The sequence below is a fragment of the Leopardus geoffroyi genome, chromosome A1 (genome assembly GCF_018350155.1).
Source record: "Leopardus geoffroyi isolate Oge1 chromosome A1, O.geoffroyi_Oge1_pat1.0, whole genome shotgun sequence".
Taxonomy (NCBI): domain Eukaryota; kingdom Metazoa; phylum Chordata; class Mammalia; order Carnivora; family Felidae; genus Leopardus; species Leopardus geoffroyi.
In genome coordinates, this window is record NC_059326.1 from 70,320,018 (window position 1) to 70,341,631 (window position 21,614).

Sequence of the window (21,614 nt, forward strand, 5' to 3'; positions counted from 1 at the left end):
AGGTGTGGAGAGTTAGGATCCATTGGTGGAGGGAGTGCCAGGCAGAAGGGAGTGCATTCTAGCAGTCCAGTGGTTCTCAAGGTGAGTCCCAGACCAGCAGCTTCAGCAATATCTGGAACTCATTTGAAATGCAAATTCACCCCAAACTTCCTGAACCAGAAATTTTGGGGGTAGAGCCCAGCAATCTGGGTTTTAACAAAGCCCCCAGGTGATTCTAATGCTCATCCTAGTTTGAGAAACCCTTTACTAGTTTGCTTTTGTGTATGTTTGAGAATTTCACATTAAAAAGTGTTTTCAGGACACCTGGGTGGCTCAGTGGGTTAAGTGACTCTTGATTTCAGCTCAGATCATGACCTAATGGTTTGTAAGATCAAGCCCCATGTTGGGCTCTGTGCTGACAGATTGGGGCCTCCTTGGGATTCTCTCTCTCCCTCTCTCTCTCTCTCTGCCTCTCCCCTGCTTGTGCACATGCATGCACGCACACACACACATTCTCCCTCTCTCTCTCAAAATAAATAAATAAACATCAAACAAAAAAGTATTTTCAAGAAACCCTAGCTCCACTGCTTACTGGCTATGTGGCCTTGGGGCAAGTTACTAAATCTCCCTATCTACAACGGAAAATGGGAAAAGTAACAAGTTCTCTACCATCATCACAGAGTTACTAAAGGGTTTCAATATATACCGCCTCTTCAAAGTATGAATGAAATGGTGGTCGTGGGGAATCATACAAAGTTGTGTCATTCACACACAAGAGGATTTTAGTGGCTGCAACATATGTGTGTCCTTATCTCACTAAATCTCCTCCCAAACTGTATGTATCATCACTACTTCACAGATGAGGAAACTGCAGCTCAGAGGGGTTACATCAACTAGTGAAGGTCACACAGATGGTGCCCCTTGGATCTCCTGGCTCCAAGCCCAGGACCTTTCCCATGACCCACCTGCAACAAGCACGATGGAATGTCAGAGTTCTAGAACCGGAAATGCTTCCCCAGTGTCTCCACTTCCCTTTGTATGAGAACTTCATAGCACCGCTCCCCCTTGTGCTGCCTCAGCCACCACACCTCCAGGGAGGTAGATGCCTGAGGCTTTCTGACCATCTCTGACATCTAGAAATGTAAACCCCATTGAACTGCCCAGGCTCCGTGATCTCACCAAGGGAGAGATACAAGACACAGAAAGAGTCCTTTCCATGAAAGATACTCATTTTCAGCCTCAAGAACATTAAAAATCACACTGCAAAATACTAAATCCTCCAGAAGAACCAGGTTTGAATGCTGGGGCATATATTAATGTCATTTATAAGCATATAAATGGTATTTATACTTTACCAATAAATAGTTCAAGGATTATCTTTATAAGGAAAGCCCAACTTTACACTTAAATAGTCATTTTTCCTCCACAGATTCATAAATATGGTACCCCATCCAATGGCTCACCCCACTCAAATGACAACTTTCTGGTTTGACGTGTATAAGTTTTGGAATATGTAAGTCTATAGACCTGCACTGTTCAATACAGTGGCCAGTAGTCACTAGCCACATGTGGCCATTCTGAATTCAGAAATGCTATAGGCATAAAATTTCAAAGATTTGGAAGGAATAAAAGAATGTACAATGCCTTATATCTCTATAAAGATCAAATGCTAAACTGATAATATTTCCACAATAATGGGTTATAATTACATTGTTAAAATTAATCACACCCACTTCTTTTTATTTTAATTTGATTTCCAAAGAATTTTTAATTACATATGTAGCTCAAATTGTAGTTCTATTAAACAGTACTACTATAGACTGTAGGAAACTTTAAGATACTGGAAATTTTTAAAACTTCAAGGCAAAACAAAGGACAAACCGCTTTTTAAAACTGTTACTTTGTGGGGGGAGTGAGGAACAAGACATATTTTGGAAAAACTACCATACCGCACTAGAGACAAAACAGTCAGGTCTAGTCCTGGTTAATAAAGGAGGAGGCCTGCATTGTTCAGGGCTGCTAACAGCCTCCACCTCTCTTCCGTTTCTCCCCCAGAAAGAGGTATCTTCCTTGCCCTACATCTTATGGCGTCTCCACTACCTTTTCCACGTAAAGTCAATTTACTGGATGCCGCTAAAAAAGTCACACAGTGAGTTTTTTCCAAATGTTTTTTCCAAAGAGAAAGGGGTTTGACTTTGTTCACCTAAGTTTGCCCTTCTGTCCTCAAGTAAGTACTCACATAAAATGTTAGCTAACAGTTTAGATTAATAATAACAGAAGAACTGGAGTGTTTCAGGGAATAGTACCCGCATCACATTTAGTCGAGCATGTTCCTCTAGATGCGTCCCTTTTTACTTTTGGAAATTCATTCAACTCATTTGGATATTGGGGGCTAAACCTTTGAGGGGGTTGGGGGCTGGGAGACTGAAGAAGAATCCCCAGATCCAGTCTCTCCTGGAGGGCCCTTTCCACAACCCATTCTTTGTTACTACATTCCCCAAAGAATGACCAGGACGGTGCCAAAAAAAGAAAAAAGGAAGGGGTGGGGGCGTTATTGATACCATGTCAGAGATGGAATATAAAGAAAGCAAAACCACTCACGGTTGCCACCAGGGCATAGAACCCCCCCCCCCCCACCACCACCCATGTGAGGGAGGCTGGAGTATAAGCCTGAGCTACAGTACAGCAAAGCCGTATAATAATTAAACATGCCAGAATAACAAGGCCATGATGGGCCCCAGGAGCACACGGCCTGTGGGAGAAAGTGCGGAGACGGTTTCAAAAGGCTTCTTGGAGGAGCTGGCTTGGGAGTCGGGACTCGAAGGGCACACAGGAATTTTCTGGCAGTGAAGCATGCCAGGTATAAAAGCGCCCTCAATGAGAGAACACAGAGCCCCGTCAGGATGCATTTTGGAAGGTGCGGAAGAGGAGGCCAGCAAGCAAGTTCGGGGCTGGCCACCAAGAATCAGAGAAGCCATGCTTTGCCTTCTGTGCAAAGGAAAGTTAGCAAAGGAGTTTATCTGTGTTTTGGAAAGCGCAGTCTGGCAGCATGTTGGAGCATGGCTCAGAGCAAGGGTAGACTGAACGTGGTAAGCTGAGCGGGGCAGTCTAGACAACCTTTGGAGATGAGCCGTCTGGAGGGCAGTCACTACTACTATCTCCATCTGATAGAAACGCAGTCTTGATTTAGAAATGTCAAGTAGGTTTAAACAACACAGGACCCGGGTCTCATGACTGAGTTCAGGGCTCTTTGTACCAGTCACTTCTGCTTCTCCCTTGGTAGGGACAATTCTCCATAGCAAGGAGATCCCAAAACAGAATGGGAGCCCGGCTCCTCCCAGGGAACCTGGCAAAACCCTCAGAGATCCAATGGTAAGTGGCACATACTCGTCTGGAAAGTGAGCACTAAAAACTTCTAAAGCCTCAAAATGTTACTCTAAGAGACACTTGGGACTAGCTATATCACATTACAGAGATATTTCAGAACTGTAATTTCCAAGCTTTCTTGGTTCTAAAATTATACTCACAGTAATATGTCATCTGTAGGCCTGTCAGGCCTTTGTGAATCTCCTGCATAGTTCTCCCTGCTAACAACTCCAAATTCCACGGCCACTCTTCTTTCTTTCCATTTCACTCGTCTCACTCATTACGTTGGGTAGCAATCCAATATCCCCTGTTCTGCAGCTCCTATAACTCACAGTCCAACCGGTTTTGAATAAACTAAACGTAGAACTTGAAACTAAAACTCCAGGTCCTGACCTGACTCCGTCACAGGTTATTCTGAGATCAAAGCTAAGAACCTGGAACCCTGGAGTTTTAGCCCCAGAAGACAACTATGAGATTATCTGCTACATGTTTCTCATTCTACAGAGGAGAAAACTATGAAAGCCAGGTCTGGGGCAGGGGATGGGGAGGGAAGCGTGATGATCAGCAGGGAAAAATATGTCTCTGGCCTCCACAGTGCCTTCTGTTAGGCCACCCATGCCACCTGCTACCTGTGACTAAGTCCAGCTGCCTTGTATTTAGCCATTACCTGTCAGCACACGGGGCAAAGAGCAGCCTCCTCTAAACACTACAGGGACCATAGTGCCCATCTTACTGGTCAGGGAATAAGCATTTCAGGGTTACACGGGATCATGCTGTAAATTAATAAAAAACAAATCTCGGGAAGGAAATAAGATGTCTCCAGACTCTTAGGTATTCGACTAATCGAAATTTCTATATAACTTTCTGGGAAGGTGATAAAATGTGGCACCCAAAATAAGAGGGACTCCCAATACCAATTAATCCTATTTTGTTCATGTTTCCAGCTCCTTTGGGCACAGCCGTCCTTCTCTTTGTCTGCACCACTCAACCATTGTTGTTCTGTCACTTGTAAGTTCTTATTTCTCTAAAGATTTTTAAATTTTTTAAGGGCAAGGAGTTTTTGAACCTTTGTTTTTCATCTTTATACCAATGCTAAGCTTAAGTAAATATGTTCATTTTTGTTAATGAATTGTATGTCAGTGTCCAGGTGTGAATTTTGAAAAACCTGACTGAAAGCCAAAAACCCTGGCTCTGCCGCTTAGTAAAGACGTAGACGTAACTTTTACCAAGTTACCCAACCTCTCTGTGCTTGGTGTCCTCATTTGTAAAAAAAAAAAAAAAAAAAAAGCAAAAACCCCCACAATAATAGTACTTGCCTCCTAGAATTGTGAGAATTGAAATAATCTGTTTAACAGGCTTAAAACCATGCCTGGCACAGAGCAGAGCACTATATAAATATTTTTGTTATTACTACAAAAAACAGAAGAAAGCAATTGGTACTACCTTGTCATAAAAAAACCAGTGATTGGCCCTTCTGCCTCCATATTGATGAACAACATAAGAAGCAGGATGGTTTTGCGTGTTCTAGATAAGCAAGAATCTCAGAAAGTAAGAGTGGCTGTGCTGTAATGGATAGTGACACGGTTGTAAAAGCCCCTTCTCTGTGACAGTTTTCCATGCCTGCAAGGTTAGTCAATCCACCCCGGCCCTTTCCAAGCATGCACGCTCCAAAGATTCCTTCCCCTACGGCACCACAAAACATGTGGCATCTTCGGGGCCTCATTCATGCTAACTGTTCACCTGAACGGTCAGGGGCCCCTATGCCTTCTGTAAAACGGGGCTAGGCCTGCTTTGGACGCTAAAACTTCAAGGACATGTCCTTCCTGGAGCTGATGATGATTTAAGTGCTGTCCGCCTAAGTGGAAAAGGATGGGTGAGATTAGCACTCACTGTGCCTAATAAATACCAGGTGAAAGCCCCTCATTAGCCAGACCTTGCTGCTTGGCGAAAGGAAGGCTGCTGGTAAGTGTAAGTCTGGCACATCTTAGGGCTTGTAAATGTGGGCTGAATGAAAAAATGAATAAACAAATCAAGGGGAAAACCAACAAGCGTAGTGAAGGCTTATGGCTCTGAATAAGTGAACGTTCCTGATTTCGTCATCCGGGAATACCTCACTACACAAAGCGTACAGGAACTTCTTTCCTTCAGCACTCGGTATTTTAAAAACAAAAAAACTACTTACAAAGTTTCACCAATGTAATTAATATCATTAATCATTTCTAAAGATGCCTATAAGGTCGAAGGACTTTATAAGCATAATTGAATTAACTCAGTTACAGCCATCTGAAGTTTTATAGGATCTGTACAACAACATAATCATGGCCCATAACCTTCAACTTCAGCGTCTTTTTTTTTTAATTTTTTTTAATGTTTATTTATTTCTGAGACAGAGAGCCTGAGCGGGGGAGGGGCAGAGAGAGAGGAGGACACAATCCGAAGCAGGCTCCAGGCGCTGAGCTGTCAGCACAGAGCCCTACGCGGGGCTCGAACTCACAAACCGTGAGATCATGCCCTGAGCCGAAGTTGGTAGTTCAACCGACTGGGCCACCCAGGTGCCCCCCGGGGTCTGTGTCTTAATTCACTCCTTTGGCTATTTCTAGAGTAAACAGAACTTCAGGGAGAGAGAAGGTTTTCCCAGGCAATACACCTACTCATCCAGCCAGAAGCTGGGCCTCCTGCCCTCAGGGTTTCTCAAGCAGCTAATCATGTGTTTATTCAGGTATCAGAAGTGAGAACTCAGGCTGGGTTTTGAATACCTGAAGAGCCCAGAAAAAATAACAAAGAGAAAAGCTGTCTCTAAGAAGACATGTTTCAGAAAATACTTCATGAGTATGGCTAACACATGAAAATTCAGCTCTTCTTCATCTTCACATCGTTCAACCTCCCCAAGTCCCCAAATAAGACCTGTGCTGCAGTCCTCCGACGCCTCTCGAAAGTAACCCAGCAAAAGGGCACCACAAACGACATACCCTGGCCACTTCTGACTCTGATGCCACATCCTGTTCCTCTAAATTACTGAGCAGTAACAATGAGAATAAATTAGTTCCAGGAATTTAGAGTTGGGAGGGGGTGGGTGGGCAAAAATACGTATTCAAATGGAAGCAGGGTAACTAACCTGCCGACGTCAAGAACATCCTGATTGCTCCCCTGTTAGCCATTCACACAGCCCACGAAGTCATTTTCCAATGAGGTTGGCAGTGAGCCTGCTCAGGCGTGGAGAAGTTTCACCAGGCGCTGCCTCCCCCGCTTACTGTCCCAATGAGGGGACAAGGCCCGCTTATGAAGGTGTCTGGAAGTTGAACCTTGCAGCCTCGGAAACTTCATAATGTCCAATGCTTCTCTAAGAAGCACCGGCTTGACCTAGCACCGAACAAGCAGCGACACTGCTAAGGGAGCCCTTAACTGCTGCCCTGGCAGAGGAGAAACAAACATTATTGCCAAAGAAAAGCAGCAAGAGGACACTTCTGATAGAAGTTTTACAGAACAAATACTGTAAGACATATTTATAGTCAGCCCGCAAAGTCATTTTTCAATGACTGTACCTTGTACTAATTGCAAAGATTTGGAAACAACCATCAAATTATGATACTGCTATAGAACTGAGTACCATACAGCCATTAATAACGACATAAATCTATAGATGGTGACAAATGTGTTTTTGATATGTTCTGGGAGAATATTAATGCAGAAATCTATAGTATAGTACATTTTCCAAACACACATACCACAATGTTATATTTTTTTTTTTTAATTTTTTTTTTCAGCGTTTATTTATTTTTGGGACAGAGAGAGACAGAGCATGAACGGGGGAGGGGCAGAGAGAGAGGGAGACACAGAATCGGAAACAGGCTCCAGGCTCTGAGCCATCAGCCCAGAGCCTGACGCGGGGCTCGAACTCACGGACTGCGAGATCGTGACCTGGCTGAAGTCGGACGCTTAACCGACTGCGCCACCCAGGCGCCCCACAATGTTATATTTTTATACACACAGGAGAAAGTCTGAAAGTATATACACCAGGGGCACCTGGCTGGCTCAGTCAGTAGAGCATGTGATACTTGATCTCAGGGTCGTGAGTTCAAGCCCCACGTTGGGTGTAAAGATTACTAAAAAAATAGACAAAACGAAAAAGAAAGTGTATAAACCAAATAATTAATTTGGGGCACTTTTGGAGTAAAGGTAAGGGCACTTTGTCTTTCCCTATTTCTACACTATATTTCTTATTACATGCATTAATTGATTTTGTGCCTTCTAAATTAGGTAATATTTTCCCCAAGGACCGATTGTGTACATAACTAAAATTGGCAAAAGTTGATTTCAAAATGCTATGCCTGGGATAAAGTAAGTTACTTACATTCAAATGTTACAAATGCATTCTCACCAAGTACGTGGGCTACTAACATAATAATGCAGAACAACAGCACTACAACAAATAGATCTCATGACTGTGCTGGCATACTTTTTAAAAAACATCTTGAAAAAAGGCTGTATTCCAAGCAGTTTATTGAATTTTCATTTGCAGTGAGCAGCGATAATCACAAGTAAGAAGATCTGCCCTGGGCAAAGGCTTAAATATCCTTGCCTCTCTTATCCAATGTTAGCTCTTTTTATCTTGCTCACGCAGTGGAAGAAGAGAAAAAAAACACTATCAGATAAGAAACAGTTCCTTATTGTATCACTGTTGCCTTCACCTTTCCCTCACATCTCTCTGCAAGTGCACAGAGCCCAAGCTCCCCATGCTGCCAGCAGCTTCTGGGCCCACCAGGAGCAGCCTGCACACCCTTTACAGTGGAAAAAGAACTCCCAGTGTAACTGCCTGGGGTGAGATTGACATAAACAAGTAACTGGGCTAGAAAGAGAAGGAAGTTTTTTATTAAGTAATCCCTACGCCCACTGTAGGGTTCCCACTCAGGACGCCAAGATCAAGAGCCACATGCTCAGGACGCCAGGTGTCTCAGTCGGTTAAGCATCCAACTTTGGCTCAGGTCATGATCTCTCAGTTAAAGAGTCCAAGCCCCATGTCAGGCTCTGGGCCGACAGCTCGGAGCCTGGAGCCTGCTTCAGATTCTGTGTCTCCCTCTCTCTCTGCCCCTCAGTCCCCTTCTAAAAATAAATAAACATTAAAAAAAAAAAAAAAAAAAAAAGAGCCACATACTCTTTCCACAGAGCCAGCCAGGTGATCCGAGAAGGAAATATTTTAAAAATCACTTGTCTGATTAAAAAAAAAAAAAAAAAATCACACAGCGTCTTTCTATAGTGTATTTAAGCCTCTGGATAAATATTTCTACACATCTGGAGAAACACTGACAAAAGACTTTTAAGAATATTCACAAGGGAACCCAAACCACACCACTTCCTCCAAGAAATCATAAGCTACATCAGCTAGGAGCTTTAACCAGTTAAATATATCCAGCATGGAAGGGGCTCGAGCTGCTCAATAGATAAATGAACTATTGTGCTGGCAGAAAGAAATCCAAGATAATGAGTAACATCTCTAAACAAAATACCAGGGGGAAGAAAACTAAATTCCTCGGATGAAAATCTACAGTGAAAAAGCTCATCATATCTACTGACTTTCTCAGTTCATAGTTAGCAGTATAATTTTCAAAGCCAAACAGTATAAGGCAGCCTCACAGGTCACCGAGGAAAACAATTTAATTCAAATCCAACCCATTACAGGGAAGGTTAAGTTCAGATTACTAAAGACACTAATTGAAAATTAAGTTAATTAACTATAGCAATCGAACCTCTGTTAAAAAAAAAAATCACTATGTAAAATCACTAAGTACTTGTTTAACAATCCCTTTAACAGGTCATTTGAAAGGCTCAATTGTCCCCTCTGCAGTGCATGCTGGTGGTTTTTTGCAGTTTGCTTAAAAAATTATGTGCCTTTATTGTACTAAAGAAATTCCGAGAGGGAAGCACAGCCTACTCATTGATGATAACAACACAACCATTTTTCACATTCCTGCCTTACACAGTCTACCCAGAGCGCTTTGAATTTATCCCAACTACCCGGAGTTTAGCTAATGATAAGAACGAACAGAAACTTTTCCAGCAATTGGTTCAAGGTTTAGGTTATTTCTTACTTTGTTCAAGGCTACCCTATTAAAATGCGTGACTGAGAACGCATGTGACTTCATTATGTTCCTTAAACCACCACCCCCATGTCATCTTAATTTTCACAACCATATAAATACATAATGTAAACACGTTTTCATCTTGCAAAGGACTTCTTTGCCAACCCTGTGGAAAGCATTTGCAATGCGCCTCCCTGGGTTTATGTTTGGCCACGCTGCTGCTAGGTGGGACATAATTTTGAACAATACAAAGTTGTTCTATACAAAGCAGCCTCCTGGAAACCACATTCGCCCAGAAAATGTCAACATTATCTTTCCTCCCAAAGAAAAATCAAAGTGCAACCAAAGTGAATCTGCAGAAGGAAGGAGAGAGTTCGCGAGAGACAGGCAGAACAGACCAAGTTTTAAAACCAGAGTGCCAGAAGGCAGTGGGTGCGCACCCACGGGAAAAGCACCCGGTTGAGAAGACAACAGACGACCCCTCTCACCAGCACTGGCCCTGGGCTCTCCGCTTCCACTTCACTGGGAGCCGCATCCTTGCGCTGCAGGGGGGATTCAATCACCAGCTCCTTTTTGACGCTTCGAGTGCTTGTCCTGCATTTATCAGCCTGCATTCTCGGCTGGAAACGCAAATCAGACAGTCTGCAACCGGGACAGCTGCGAGTCCCTGGCAGTGCGAGGCACACGCATGCCACCGGCCCGAGGAAGGAAAGGAAGCTGGCTTCCCGAGCGCAGTGGTCAGCCGGCTGGCTGGGTCTGCAGGGCCCGCGGGGGTAGGAGGGCAGGCCAGCGAGGGCCGGCCCCCAGGGCTGTTACTACTGCTCAGAAAATGGGAGGTTCCCACACGCCGGCCGCAGGAAAACAAACCCGAACTGTACAACACACAGTGTGCTGCCTCTCTGATAAAGACCGGCCTCATTGTGTCGGTTCCGCACGGCGTGGGCCACATGGAGCCGAATCAAAACAGTGCAGTGTTTAAAAGAAAATAAGTCACAGTTAGACTCTTTCATGATTACTTCAAATCTGAAGCTCCTGGAGTTGAAGACACAGCTAGGTTGTCTGGGCGTTCTAAAATTCCTGTCGTTTCTGGATGCTTTCCTCCAGGTTAGGGCTAAACACCAAATGCTTGGCTGATGACCAAAACAGGGAAGGGCAAAGAGTGAGGGGTTCCCATAACCTGCATGTGTAGGTGTGCAAGTATAAGGAAAGAGTTTCCCCCGCAAGATAGACCTCAGCACGTGAAACGTAATTTATCTATTTTATGCCACAAAGACGAGGTCATCAAACAGTTTCATGGGACGCTACATATCATGGTAAATGCTTTTATTAAACAGAATATTACTTTAAATCAACAGGTGCATGGGTAATGAGCCCAGGATTGGAAACTGAGAGGATCACAGTAAAAATATAAGGCAGGGTCTCTTCCTTCAAGAAAAGTCAGAACTAGTTGGGAAGGCAAGGTGAATACACATCATATATGACAGATTAATATAATTAATACAGAGTTACACAAAAGCACAGGAGAGTAGCTGGGTCACCATCCCATGCTTCAATGGTGATAGCACCCAAAATGTGTTTTCCCAAAGCCTGCTATTTCTTCACATTATTAGTGGAATAATTTTTTAATCATTTAAAAATCTAAAGGAAAAACTAAAACAGAAATCTTAAGGAATTTATTTAAAAATTACACGGAAAATGAGCATTAAAATGGGATTGATACTAATCTGCACATCTTGGGATCCTGCAAAACTTCTCCCAGTTAGTTACTCTGCTTATTTCCTTGAAATCAGAGGATTTAGTAACAGTAGATAATAGAAGTAGTAGTAATAATAAGTAAACAATGGAACTAAGTGTTATTTAGCAAAAAATAGGTGCATAAGGTATACTACCCAAGGAAATGCATAAACTATCATAAAAGATACAGGTACAAGGCTCCCGCTTTCCAGGCAAAGTATTTAAGGCAGGAAGGGCTCAGAGGGGCATCACCAGAGCCAAGACGGTGCTCTATGCCCCCGTGTCCTCTTTTTTTCCCACCATGGCCTGCCGAGCCACGCCAGTCTATATCACTCAAACACCAGGAATCCTGAGTGTGAACATTAATTGTGTAATCAGTCACAAGGGTTTAACTAGTCCATTAAAAAATTAAGTTTCTACAATTATTTTTTTTTTTATATTTTATTTTAGAGAGAGAGCATGGGTAGGGGAGAGGGGCAGAGGGAGGGAGGGAGAGGAAGAGAGAGAGAGAGAGAAAGAGAGAGAGACAGAGAATCCCAAACAGGCTTCATGCTCAGCGCAGAGCCCAACTTGGGGCACAATCTCACGACCCTGGTGACCCCTCGTGACCCGAACCAAAATCAAGAGTTGAACACTCAACTGAGCCACCCAGGCTCCCCTACAATAATTTTTTTAACTACTCCATTTCTCAACCTTGGCTAATCTTTCAGGGTAAATATACACCCACTTGCCAAATCTAGGTTCCAAAATAATATGATATATGAATTTTAAAACTCTATCTTCATAAAGTTACAAGAGGACAAAAAAAAAAAAAAAAAAACCCAAAACACAGAGCTTCAGTTACATAAATACAGAATTAAAGTAGCAGTTAAATAAAAACTTATAAATGTCCTATAAATCAGAAGAGGCAAGAAAGTCTGAAGCCACTGAGTCTCAGTTAAGTACAGCATAACCAACAACTTGAGCAACTTTTTTAATTGGCTTGAGAAGTTGTAAATAGCCCTATTTTTCCTCAATTCCCCATCTTCCTTAATTCACTGGCAGATCAGGACTTTGAGAGAAATGCTACCCTGTGTATTTAGTTAACATACTCTGACATTCTGGGTGTCTGGGTGGCTCAGTGGGTTGAATGTCTGACTTCAACTCAGGTCATGATCTCACAGATCATGAGTTCCAGCCCCGCATCGGGCCCTGTGCTGACAGCACAGGGCCTGGAGCCTGCTTTGGATCCTCTGTCCCTGCCCCACCCCCACTCATGTGAGCACACGTGTTCTGTCTTCTCCCTCCCTCTCTCAAAAATGAATAAACATTAAAAAAAAATACTCTGACATTCTGTAAGTAATGAATAGGAACTTAAAAGGCTATTTGTTGTATGAACACTACAAGTGTCCAGCATGGATAATTTATCTTTGTAACAACCAAGCAGGTAACATGATTATCCCTATTTTACAGATGCAGAAACTGATGTACAGAGGGGTTCCACATGTGCAGAAGGTGCTACCGTGAACGGGGGCAATATGGACCCAGTGTACACACTCTTAACCAAGATACTATGAACCAATTGTCTATTCCAATTATGCCAACTGTTAAAAAGCAAAATATGGAAAAGCTACTGATCAGCAATTAAAGATAAAGGCAGCATCTGGGTTTAGTCCCATCAAGGTAATGTAGTGAAGAGGTAAAAAGGTAAAAATGGCATAGCACAGTGCCAGGTACATAGTAGGTATTCATTTAATGGTAATTACTGTTATTGTTGTTATTCCCAGCTGAAGAAATTAGCCTTCATCTTAAATTCAGGGCTTTGGCTATGTGATCTAAAATGACAGTTTCACCAACCATATAGTGACAACACATTACAAAGTGCTTCAATTTAAAATCAATTGCTCTTGGGATGCCTGGGTGGCTCAGTCGGTTAAGTGTCCGACTTCGTCTCAGGTCATGCTCTCGCAGTTCATGAGTTCCAGCACCACATTATGCTCTGTGCTGACAGCTCAGAGCGTGGAGCCTGCTTCCGATTCTGTGTCTCCTTCGGTCTCTGCCCCTCCCCGACTTGTGCTCTATCTCTGTCTCTCTCTCTCAAAAATAATAAATAAACATTAAAAAGTCTTTAAAAATTTTTTTAATTTAACTAATTAAGGTAAATAATTAATTAAATTAAATTTTAATTAAAATTTGTTAATTAAAACATTTTTTGAATCAACTGCTCTTGGGGTGCCTAGGCAGCTCAGTCAGTTGAGCATCTGACTTCCGCTCAGGTCATGATCTCGCAGTTCACGAGTTCAACCCCATATTGGGCTTGTTGCTGTCAGTGCAGAGTCCACTTTGGACCCTCTGTCCACCCCCACCCCCCCACTGGCACTCTCTCTTTCAAAAATAAATAAACATTTTTTAAAAATTAATAAAATCAACTGTTCTTTAGTCTTTGCTGCTTGATTATGACAGCTGCCTTCTAACAGTCATCTTGAACCCCACGTACTCATCCCATGAGCCAGGCATCTCCTTCTTACAGTTTTCCTGTATTTTTCAAAATTTTAGCAATAAATTGATATTTCTTTTGTAATCAAGGAAAAAACTTTAAATTGGCTCTGAGCTTCCAGGTAGCCAGGACATTACAGCAAACACCATCAGTTCCCTAATTCATATCACCAAAAGGAGAAAATGTACCAAGCTGTAAGGCAAGAAAAAAAAATTTTTTTTAAGCTTCTCATGCAGAGATTTGCATAAAAAGGGACTGATTAATATACTAGGTTCTCAACATGTGTATAGGAAATGCAGCCGCAAAGTTCACAATGCTTTCTCACCATGATCTCAGAGCATTATACTTAAATCCTGGGTAGAGGAAAGCAATTCTAAGAGCAAAATGGTCTTGTAATCTATCACCTTCAAATGGTCCAATTTATGAGAAGAAAATTCTCAGGACTTAGAGGAATGGAGTTACTATTGCCAGCTTTCCTGCTACATAACTTCTCAGGCTATGTCAAGTGCCCTGGTTCTTTTCTGCTCATTTGGGACAACCAAATGCTTTAGAAGTCTGCCAGTCTAGGAGAGTTACATGGTATAGTATTTAAGTCCATAACCTAAACCTCCAAGTACGATGTGGTTTCTCTAAAGGGTTTGTGAGATCGATATCTAAGGACATGAGAGTGACATCTGGTCAGAGCAGTCACAAGAGGAAATGCCATCTTAGAAGGATGGGAAGTAGGTGGCCAAGGTGTTCTTTGCAACATTTCAAAGAACAAGGTATATGCTGGACCTCTGGATTCAAGTCCACCAACATTTACTGAGCTCCTACTATCCAGCAGCCTCTACTTCTTTCATATGTTACCTGGTTTAACTCTTACAAGAAAAAACAAAAACAAAAACACAAAAAAAACCCATCTACTAACATTATCAAAGGTATAGAGTTTTACTGTTTAAACAGAACAGAGTAAACCCTGTGGGAAAGTAGGAACACTTCAGAAGAAGGATGGAATGAATGCTTCTGTATAATGAGTTTCAGTTTTCAGATTTTAATATTTATTCAAATACAGATTGGGTACACAAAACCATGAAAACTTTAGAGAAGATTTATGGAAATTTCCAAGGGCAATTTTTTACCATAAAGAAGGCTAACTTTAGATTCTACAGCTCCCAACTTCCCCCTCCCACTTGTAAGATCAAGCTCCGTCATATTTTGAAAAGCAAAGAGTTTACAACCCTCTCACCCAGGATTCCTACACATGCCTTAAGACCAGTTTAAATGCCACCTTGTTCCTGCTAGCCAGGATTGATTAGCTCCTCTTCTAGCAACCCTGTGGGCATTGCTTTTATTTACCTCTATTTTGGAGCTTTTCACAGTCCACCTTTTATTAAGTTTGTATGTGTCACACTCTTCAGTGAGACTATAAATTCATGAGGGCAGGAACTAGATCTTAACCACCTTTGCATCTCCAGTGTCTTAAGTACTGCAGGCACTCAAAACGCGTTTGCTGAATTCAGTGCTTATGTTAGTTTTGTGTCACTGGTTATCTTTAGCTCTAAAGTAAAATTCAGTAGTTGTAGAAATATGCAAACATTTTCATTTGTTAATGGCCCAAATTAAGGCAAAAGCATTTAACTGTTAATAAACTGAAACCCAACAGACCATTTACTAATTAAAATGTTCCTTTCTTGGGGCGCCTGGGTGGCGCAGTCGGTTAAGCGTCCGACTTCAGCCAGGTCACGATCTCACGGTCCGTGAGTTCGAGCCCCGCGTCAGGCTCTGGACTGATGGCTCAGAGCCTGGAGCCTGTTTCCGATTCTGTGTCTCCCTCTCTCTCTGCCCCTCCCCCGTTCATGCTCTGTCTCTCTCTGTCCCAAAAAAAATAAATAAACGTTGAAAAAAAAAATTTTTAAATGTTCCTTTCTCCCAGCTAAGAAAATATTATCCTGCAAAACTTGCTAGACACTTTTCAGACAAAGGTATACTTGGAAACAGTATAATTGAACCTTTAAGAATGCAAATAAATTTTTTTTAGCAATGAATTATATAAAATTTAAAACTGCATTTTGCTGTAGCTAATAATCACATAAGGAGTAACCCATACAAGGAATAAATGTCAATTACCTCAAGAAAATTTCCCACTCTTCTATTAGGGGCTCTTGGCATATCAGAAGGATATTTAAAACATAACAATTAACTTTAAAGGCTAATATATATATATATATATATATATATATATATATATATATATATACACACACACACACACACCTTTAAGGTATGTATAAAGTATATTTAAATAAAATATATACATATAAAGACATAAACATAATTTGGGGTAGATTTACATATATATTAAACATATGTCTAAATATTAAACAACTATATATGCATATGTACATATATACATATAGACTACACACACACACACACACACACACACACACACACACACACACACGTAGTCTCTACTCCAAAGTAATCATCTGTTTTCTCTTGTTCTGGGACAGTGAAACAGCAAGCACAAATTAAGAAAAATTGCAAAAAGGAGCAAATGATAGATTTTCCAGTGTATTGTCCCTGGTCAGATCGCGGGCCAAAGAAAAGAAAGGGTGTCAGGGAAATGATCTGCCCTTCTGAGAGAAACAAAAATATAGGATACAGAAGGCACAAGAAGCAGCAAAACAACAGGGAGTGGAAGTCACAGATGTAGGACACAAAGTGATAGTTACGGTGGAAGAGGGATATAGTGATGAAAAGGGCAACAGATGTGGGAGCAGGTAGAGATGGGAGAGGAACAGGTTTTCTGCATCAGACCCTTGGGGCCTCTTTGAAAAGTTAAAATAAAAAAAATCTGATAGGGGCACTGGGTGGCTCAGTCAGTTAAGCATCGGACTCTTGATTTCAGCTCAGGTCATAATCTCAACAGTTTGTGGGATCGATCCCCATGCAGGGCTCTGTGCTGGCAGTACTGGGATTCTCTCTCTCCCTCTCTCTCTCTCTCTCTCTGCCCCCTCCCATGCACTCATGTGCTCTCTCTTGCTCTCTCTCTCAAAATAAATAAATAAACTTTTAAAAATCTGACATAAATTCTGATGCTCACCTCAACTTTTTTTTTTGTCATCAGAGATCTAATCAAATGATCACAGAAATAGAATCTGCATCATCATCTAGTCTAGTGGTTCTTAGTCTGGAACTCAAGGCTGAACTTGGGGGGGTCCATGAACCCTCAAAAATTACATTCAAAATTTTGTGTGTTTGTGATTTTTCTGAGGAGAGGCCATTAGAGTTTATCTAACATTCAGAGGAGGGGCCAAGGGAAGATCATCCACTCACAGAATAAGGAAACTGAGGTCCAGAGAAATGAGCTAGAGAGCCAACCAAAGCTTGGGGAACAAAGCTCTTCACCTTAGCAGGTTCAAATTCTATTTAAGTACAGACAACAACAGCAATTTAAACACCAGGCACCAGTTAAATAAACAAGCCATCCAATGGCAATCACCACTGTCAACACTACAGTCTGCTCATTTGTTGACTGATGGCCAGTCAGCAAGTGGGTCATTACATGAAATGTCATGCCAGATGCACAACCCAAGGCCAATAAAGTATACCTCCAAAACAGGGCAAATCAGCAATCCAAACTATTTTCTGAGAACTTTTAATGACTTTGAGAAAATGCCCACAGTAATACACACATACAAGACTCAAAATAAATATATGACTGCTGATTAACTCTGGTATGTGAGACTATCAGTAATTTTTTTTCTCTAAACCCTTTCCAAATTTTCATCAAAAGCACTTATTACCTCTATATTCAGAAAAAAAAAATGAATATGCTGTATTACAAGATAATGGTATAGAAAAAGCTCACATTGAGGTTTTAGCCCCCACTATACCACTCAACAGCTGTGTAATATTAGAAAAGTCACTTCAGGGGTGCCTGGGTGGCTCAGTCAGTTGAGCAACCGACTCTTGATTTCGTTTGAGGTCATGATCTCACGGTTTGTGATATCCAGCCCCACGTCAGGCTCTGTGCTGATAGCATGGAGCCTGCTTGGGATTCTCTTTCTCTCCCTCTCTCTCTCTCTCCCTCAAAATAAATAAATAAACTTAAAAAAGAGAAAAAAAGTCACTTCACCTGTCTGGGTCCCACAAACTTCACCTATAAAACGAAGGACTTACACTAAGAAATCTTATAGCTCTACAGGTCTATACTAACCATTAAAACTTCCTTTATTGATTAGTTTCAGGGAGAATAAACCACTGCAATGAATGATAAACATTTCAATATCCCATTTCCCCACTACACACAAAAGAAAAACACAAAGACTAAATAGTAAATGTTTCTAAATGCAGAGGACCCTCCTCCAGAGGAGCAGGGACAGAGCTGAGGGGCTGGCAGATGACAAGGACCACAGGATGTTCTATCGGTGAGGAAGGATGTCATGGGGAGGCCGGCTGCCCTCTCCACACAGCTCTGGGATAAGCCCACAGTACTGGGACAGCAGAGCACAGGCTCTGAAGAAGGCTCTGTTTTCAGATGAGGCAATTAAGATGGAGAGTCCTTCATTTCTAGAGACTGCTCTCCGGTACTGGGGGTGCGAATTTAGGACAGCAACTTCACCACCCTGGGGGCCCCAGGTCCCTCACCTGGAAAAGAGGGATCAATGTCTACCATTAAAATTCTAACCAGATTGAGTACATTCCCAAGACCCAAGCGGGTAATGGATGTGTCCCACTGTGTGCAGGAGTACTGCACGCAGCCACAAATATTCAAGAAGCTTCCCAGTAAAGACAGCCTCACCTCTGCCCATGACATCCCCTTTCCCCTGCTTCCATTTTTCCACAGCCTTTATCACTATCTGGCATTCTGTATTCTATTTTCCTTATTTGTTCCATGTCTGTCTAATCCCAATTAAAAAAAAAAAAATCAAAGGCAAAGAAGCTCTGTGAGGGCAGAGATTTTTGTCTATTTTGTTCACTGCTCTATTCCCAGGTCCTAAAACAGAGTAGATGCTCAAAAGATATTTCTTGAATGGATTTAGAAGAGTCAGGATCCCCGCAGTCTGGAAATGGAACTTTTACACTCTGCACACCAATAGTTTTTCTGTAAACTGTCAGTTTATTTTAATCACAATAATGATACCTCAGCCAGCAGTGTCAAAGATTTGGTTTAGAGGTGGAAATTTACAAAGCAAAGGAAAACATAATGTTCCTGGGATTTTTCTCAAGAAACGAAACTCCTGGCCCGAGTTACGGAGGCCTGGCCAGCCACACAGCGTCACCCCTGACGGAGGTGTCCCAGCACATTTTATCTACCCTCGTCAGCTTTAAGCACTGCAGAAAGGGTGGCAGGTATGTGGTGTGTACACAGCAGGCGATCCATAAATGTTTGCTCATAGAATAAATGAAGAAATTGCCTCATCTGGGTTTGATTCATCACAGACCCAAGCCTCATGGAAGTTCAAATGAAGAATTTTCTAACTTTCCTCCCTACATGCCAAAGGTTGAGGTTAAGGGCCAGATAATGTATGCTTGGTGAGAAAAACAACCAAAAGCTTTTTTTTTTTTTTTAAGCACTAAAGTTGTTCCTTCTAAATAAAATGCTTTATTCAGTTATAAATGGAAGACAAAAGTCCATTCTTTCACTTCTCCCCATATCCACCCCCCAAAGCAACCTAATGAAAACCACAAATGACCACCCTCAAGTTTATTGGTTCTGTAAAATCTTTGTGTAGGTTAACTTCACTTACTACTAAGGCTCAAAACTGGTGGACCGGGGCACCTGGGTGGCTTGGTCGGTTAAGCACCCAACTCTTGATTTCAGCTCAGATCATGAGCTCATGGTTCGTGCGATCAAGCCCCATGTTGGGCTCTGCCTGACCTCAAGGAGCCTTCTTGGGATTCTCGCTCCCTCTCTCTGCCCCTCCCCCACGCACACAAGCACACCCACGCTCTCTCAAAATAAATAAGCAAATGTTAAAAAAAAACAAAACAAAACTGGTCGACCACCTTGATTTATAGATGATGGGGATGGGGCTAGCTGGCAGAGGGCACAGGGCTCTGATTACTCCCTGGTGTCATAGTTCATGGCCATCAGCCACCTATCCTGGGGGCAGGAGAGAGGACAGGCCTCCAGGCAAAAGCAGGACACCTACTTCTGCAAAAAGGAAAACACCCCCCAGCTGCAAGGGGAAAGTCCACCAGGAGGAAATTTGGCAAAGTGAGTTATGGAGTACCCCCTACTGCTTCTGGCCTAATTTAGCTTGCGTTTAAAAGACAGTGGCCATTTACAATAATACCGGTTCCCTAACAATAATTGGGAAATCCCCACCTTTAAAAAGCAGATTACGTGCCCTGCATAAGATAAACTCATCAGCAGCAAAGATGATGTATCCCTTCTCATCCTGCTGCCTAAAGGATGGTTTTCCACTTCTTCCAAGCTCATTGTGATTGATTTCCTATGTGAAATCAAGAGACTGCCAAGGAATAGAAAACAAAGCCAGTTTTAGGGGACTCAAACGTTATTCCTGGACAACACATCCTGACACGTCAAACTTTCCCCCATGCGTGCTTGCAAAAATATGGAACTAATTTAAATGAATTTCTTCATAGATAAGCTACAAATAAAGGGACCAGGGCAGGAGATACAAACACAGTGCATGGGAAGGGTCACATGCCAAGGAAGACACCAAGGTTTGCCTCCTCTGCACCTGCCAAATCAAAACACACACACTTAGAAACTGATGGTGGCGGTGGTGGCAACAGGGATGATGACAGGAATGGTGGCAGAGCTGTAGCCACCTTTGCTCCTTTACTAAAGTTGTTTGAATAGTCCTGTTACTTCTGCTACATTTTGGTGGTTTTATTTTATTTCAGCTGCCCCCTCTCAAACAAGGGGAAAAACTCAAACAAGGGGAAGAATATGGTTAAAAGAAAGAAAGTGATGTTTAATCAGGTTCTGAATACTGGAACACTAGTGGCTGTGAATATTCTTCCACTGGCCCTTTCATAAAAAGAGCCCAGGTCTTGAAGTCCCTCTGTTGATTCAAAAATAGGTTAAACACAAAACAAACAAGGCTTCCATGTCACACAGAGCACTTAGGAACTCTCCAGGCACACACTTCCATTTATGCTTTGCCAAGACCAAAATCTATAAGCCAATACTTATTATTATTATTATGTAACTGTCACACAAGAATTTCAACACAAAGAGATGAGGAAAGGGAAGAGAATGAGTAACCTGGAGGATGGCAGAGGTGGGCGAGGAAAACATTACCCGAGTCCCTAGTAGGTACTAGGCCCCCAACATACATTCTCATTTAATTCAGATCAATATTTTATGTTATGTTATGTTATGTTATGTTATGTTATGTTATGTTATGTTATGTTATGTTATTTTAGAGAGAGAGTAGTGGAGAGGGGCAGCAGGGGTGGGGGGGAGAGAACCCCAAGCAGGCTCCACGCTCAGCACAGAGCCAGAGGCGGGGCTCGATCCCACAACCCTGGAATCATGACCTGAGCCGAAATCAGGAGTTGGACACTCAACCAACTGACTGGTTCGATTTAACCCTTATAATAGTAGCACTATATTAGGTGTTTTTGTTCATAGAAACTGGTGTTCCTATAAAGTTAATAACTTACCTTAAGTTTGCATTAGTTACTATGCTTTGGAGCTTTGTTTCAAAATCAATCTTAAATCTGGTAACTAAATAGATCAAAATTTTTATTTAAGTTTTATTTCAAACATAATTTCATCTCCCTTTTGAACAGAAATCTCCTTAGGGGAGCCACTGAAGTTTAATGTTAATAGCAGTTGTGTCTGAACTATGGAACTAATGCTTTTATTTTCCTTTCTTTCTACTTATCAATATATTCAAAACTTCTCTCAAGCATGTGTTACTTTAAACATATTCCAAAACTTTTTTAAAGCCATTTATTTACTATTTGGGAAATTTTTAAAAATTCATATCCACAAAGTAGCTAATGCATATAAC

General features: G+C 41.9%; 1 protein-coding gene across 25 annotated transcripts in view; it reads right to left on the minus strand.

Moving 5' to 3' along the window:
- Positions 1–21,614, minus strand: part of DOCK9 (dedicator of cytokinesis 9) — a 291,057-nt gene that overhangs the window by 171,493 nt on the left and 97,950 nt on the right. For 4 of the 25 annotated variants that reach the window (XM_045444866.1, XM_045444777.1, XM_045444836.1 and 1 more), the window contains exon 1: positions 9,911–10,189. The exons of 17 other annotated variants lie outside the window; for them this stretch is intronic. In XM_045444866.1, coding sequence (XP_045300822.1) covers positions 9,911–10,036 — 126 coding nt within the window. In that variant the 5' untranslated portion in view covers positions 10,037–10,189. Of the gene's footprint in view, positions 1–9,910; positions 10,191–21,614 lie in introns of those variants that run through there. 4 more of the 25 variants (XM_045444797.1, XM_045444706.1, XM_045444697.1 and 1 more) reach the window with 2 other exon arrangements.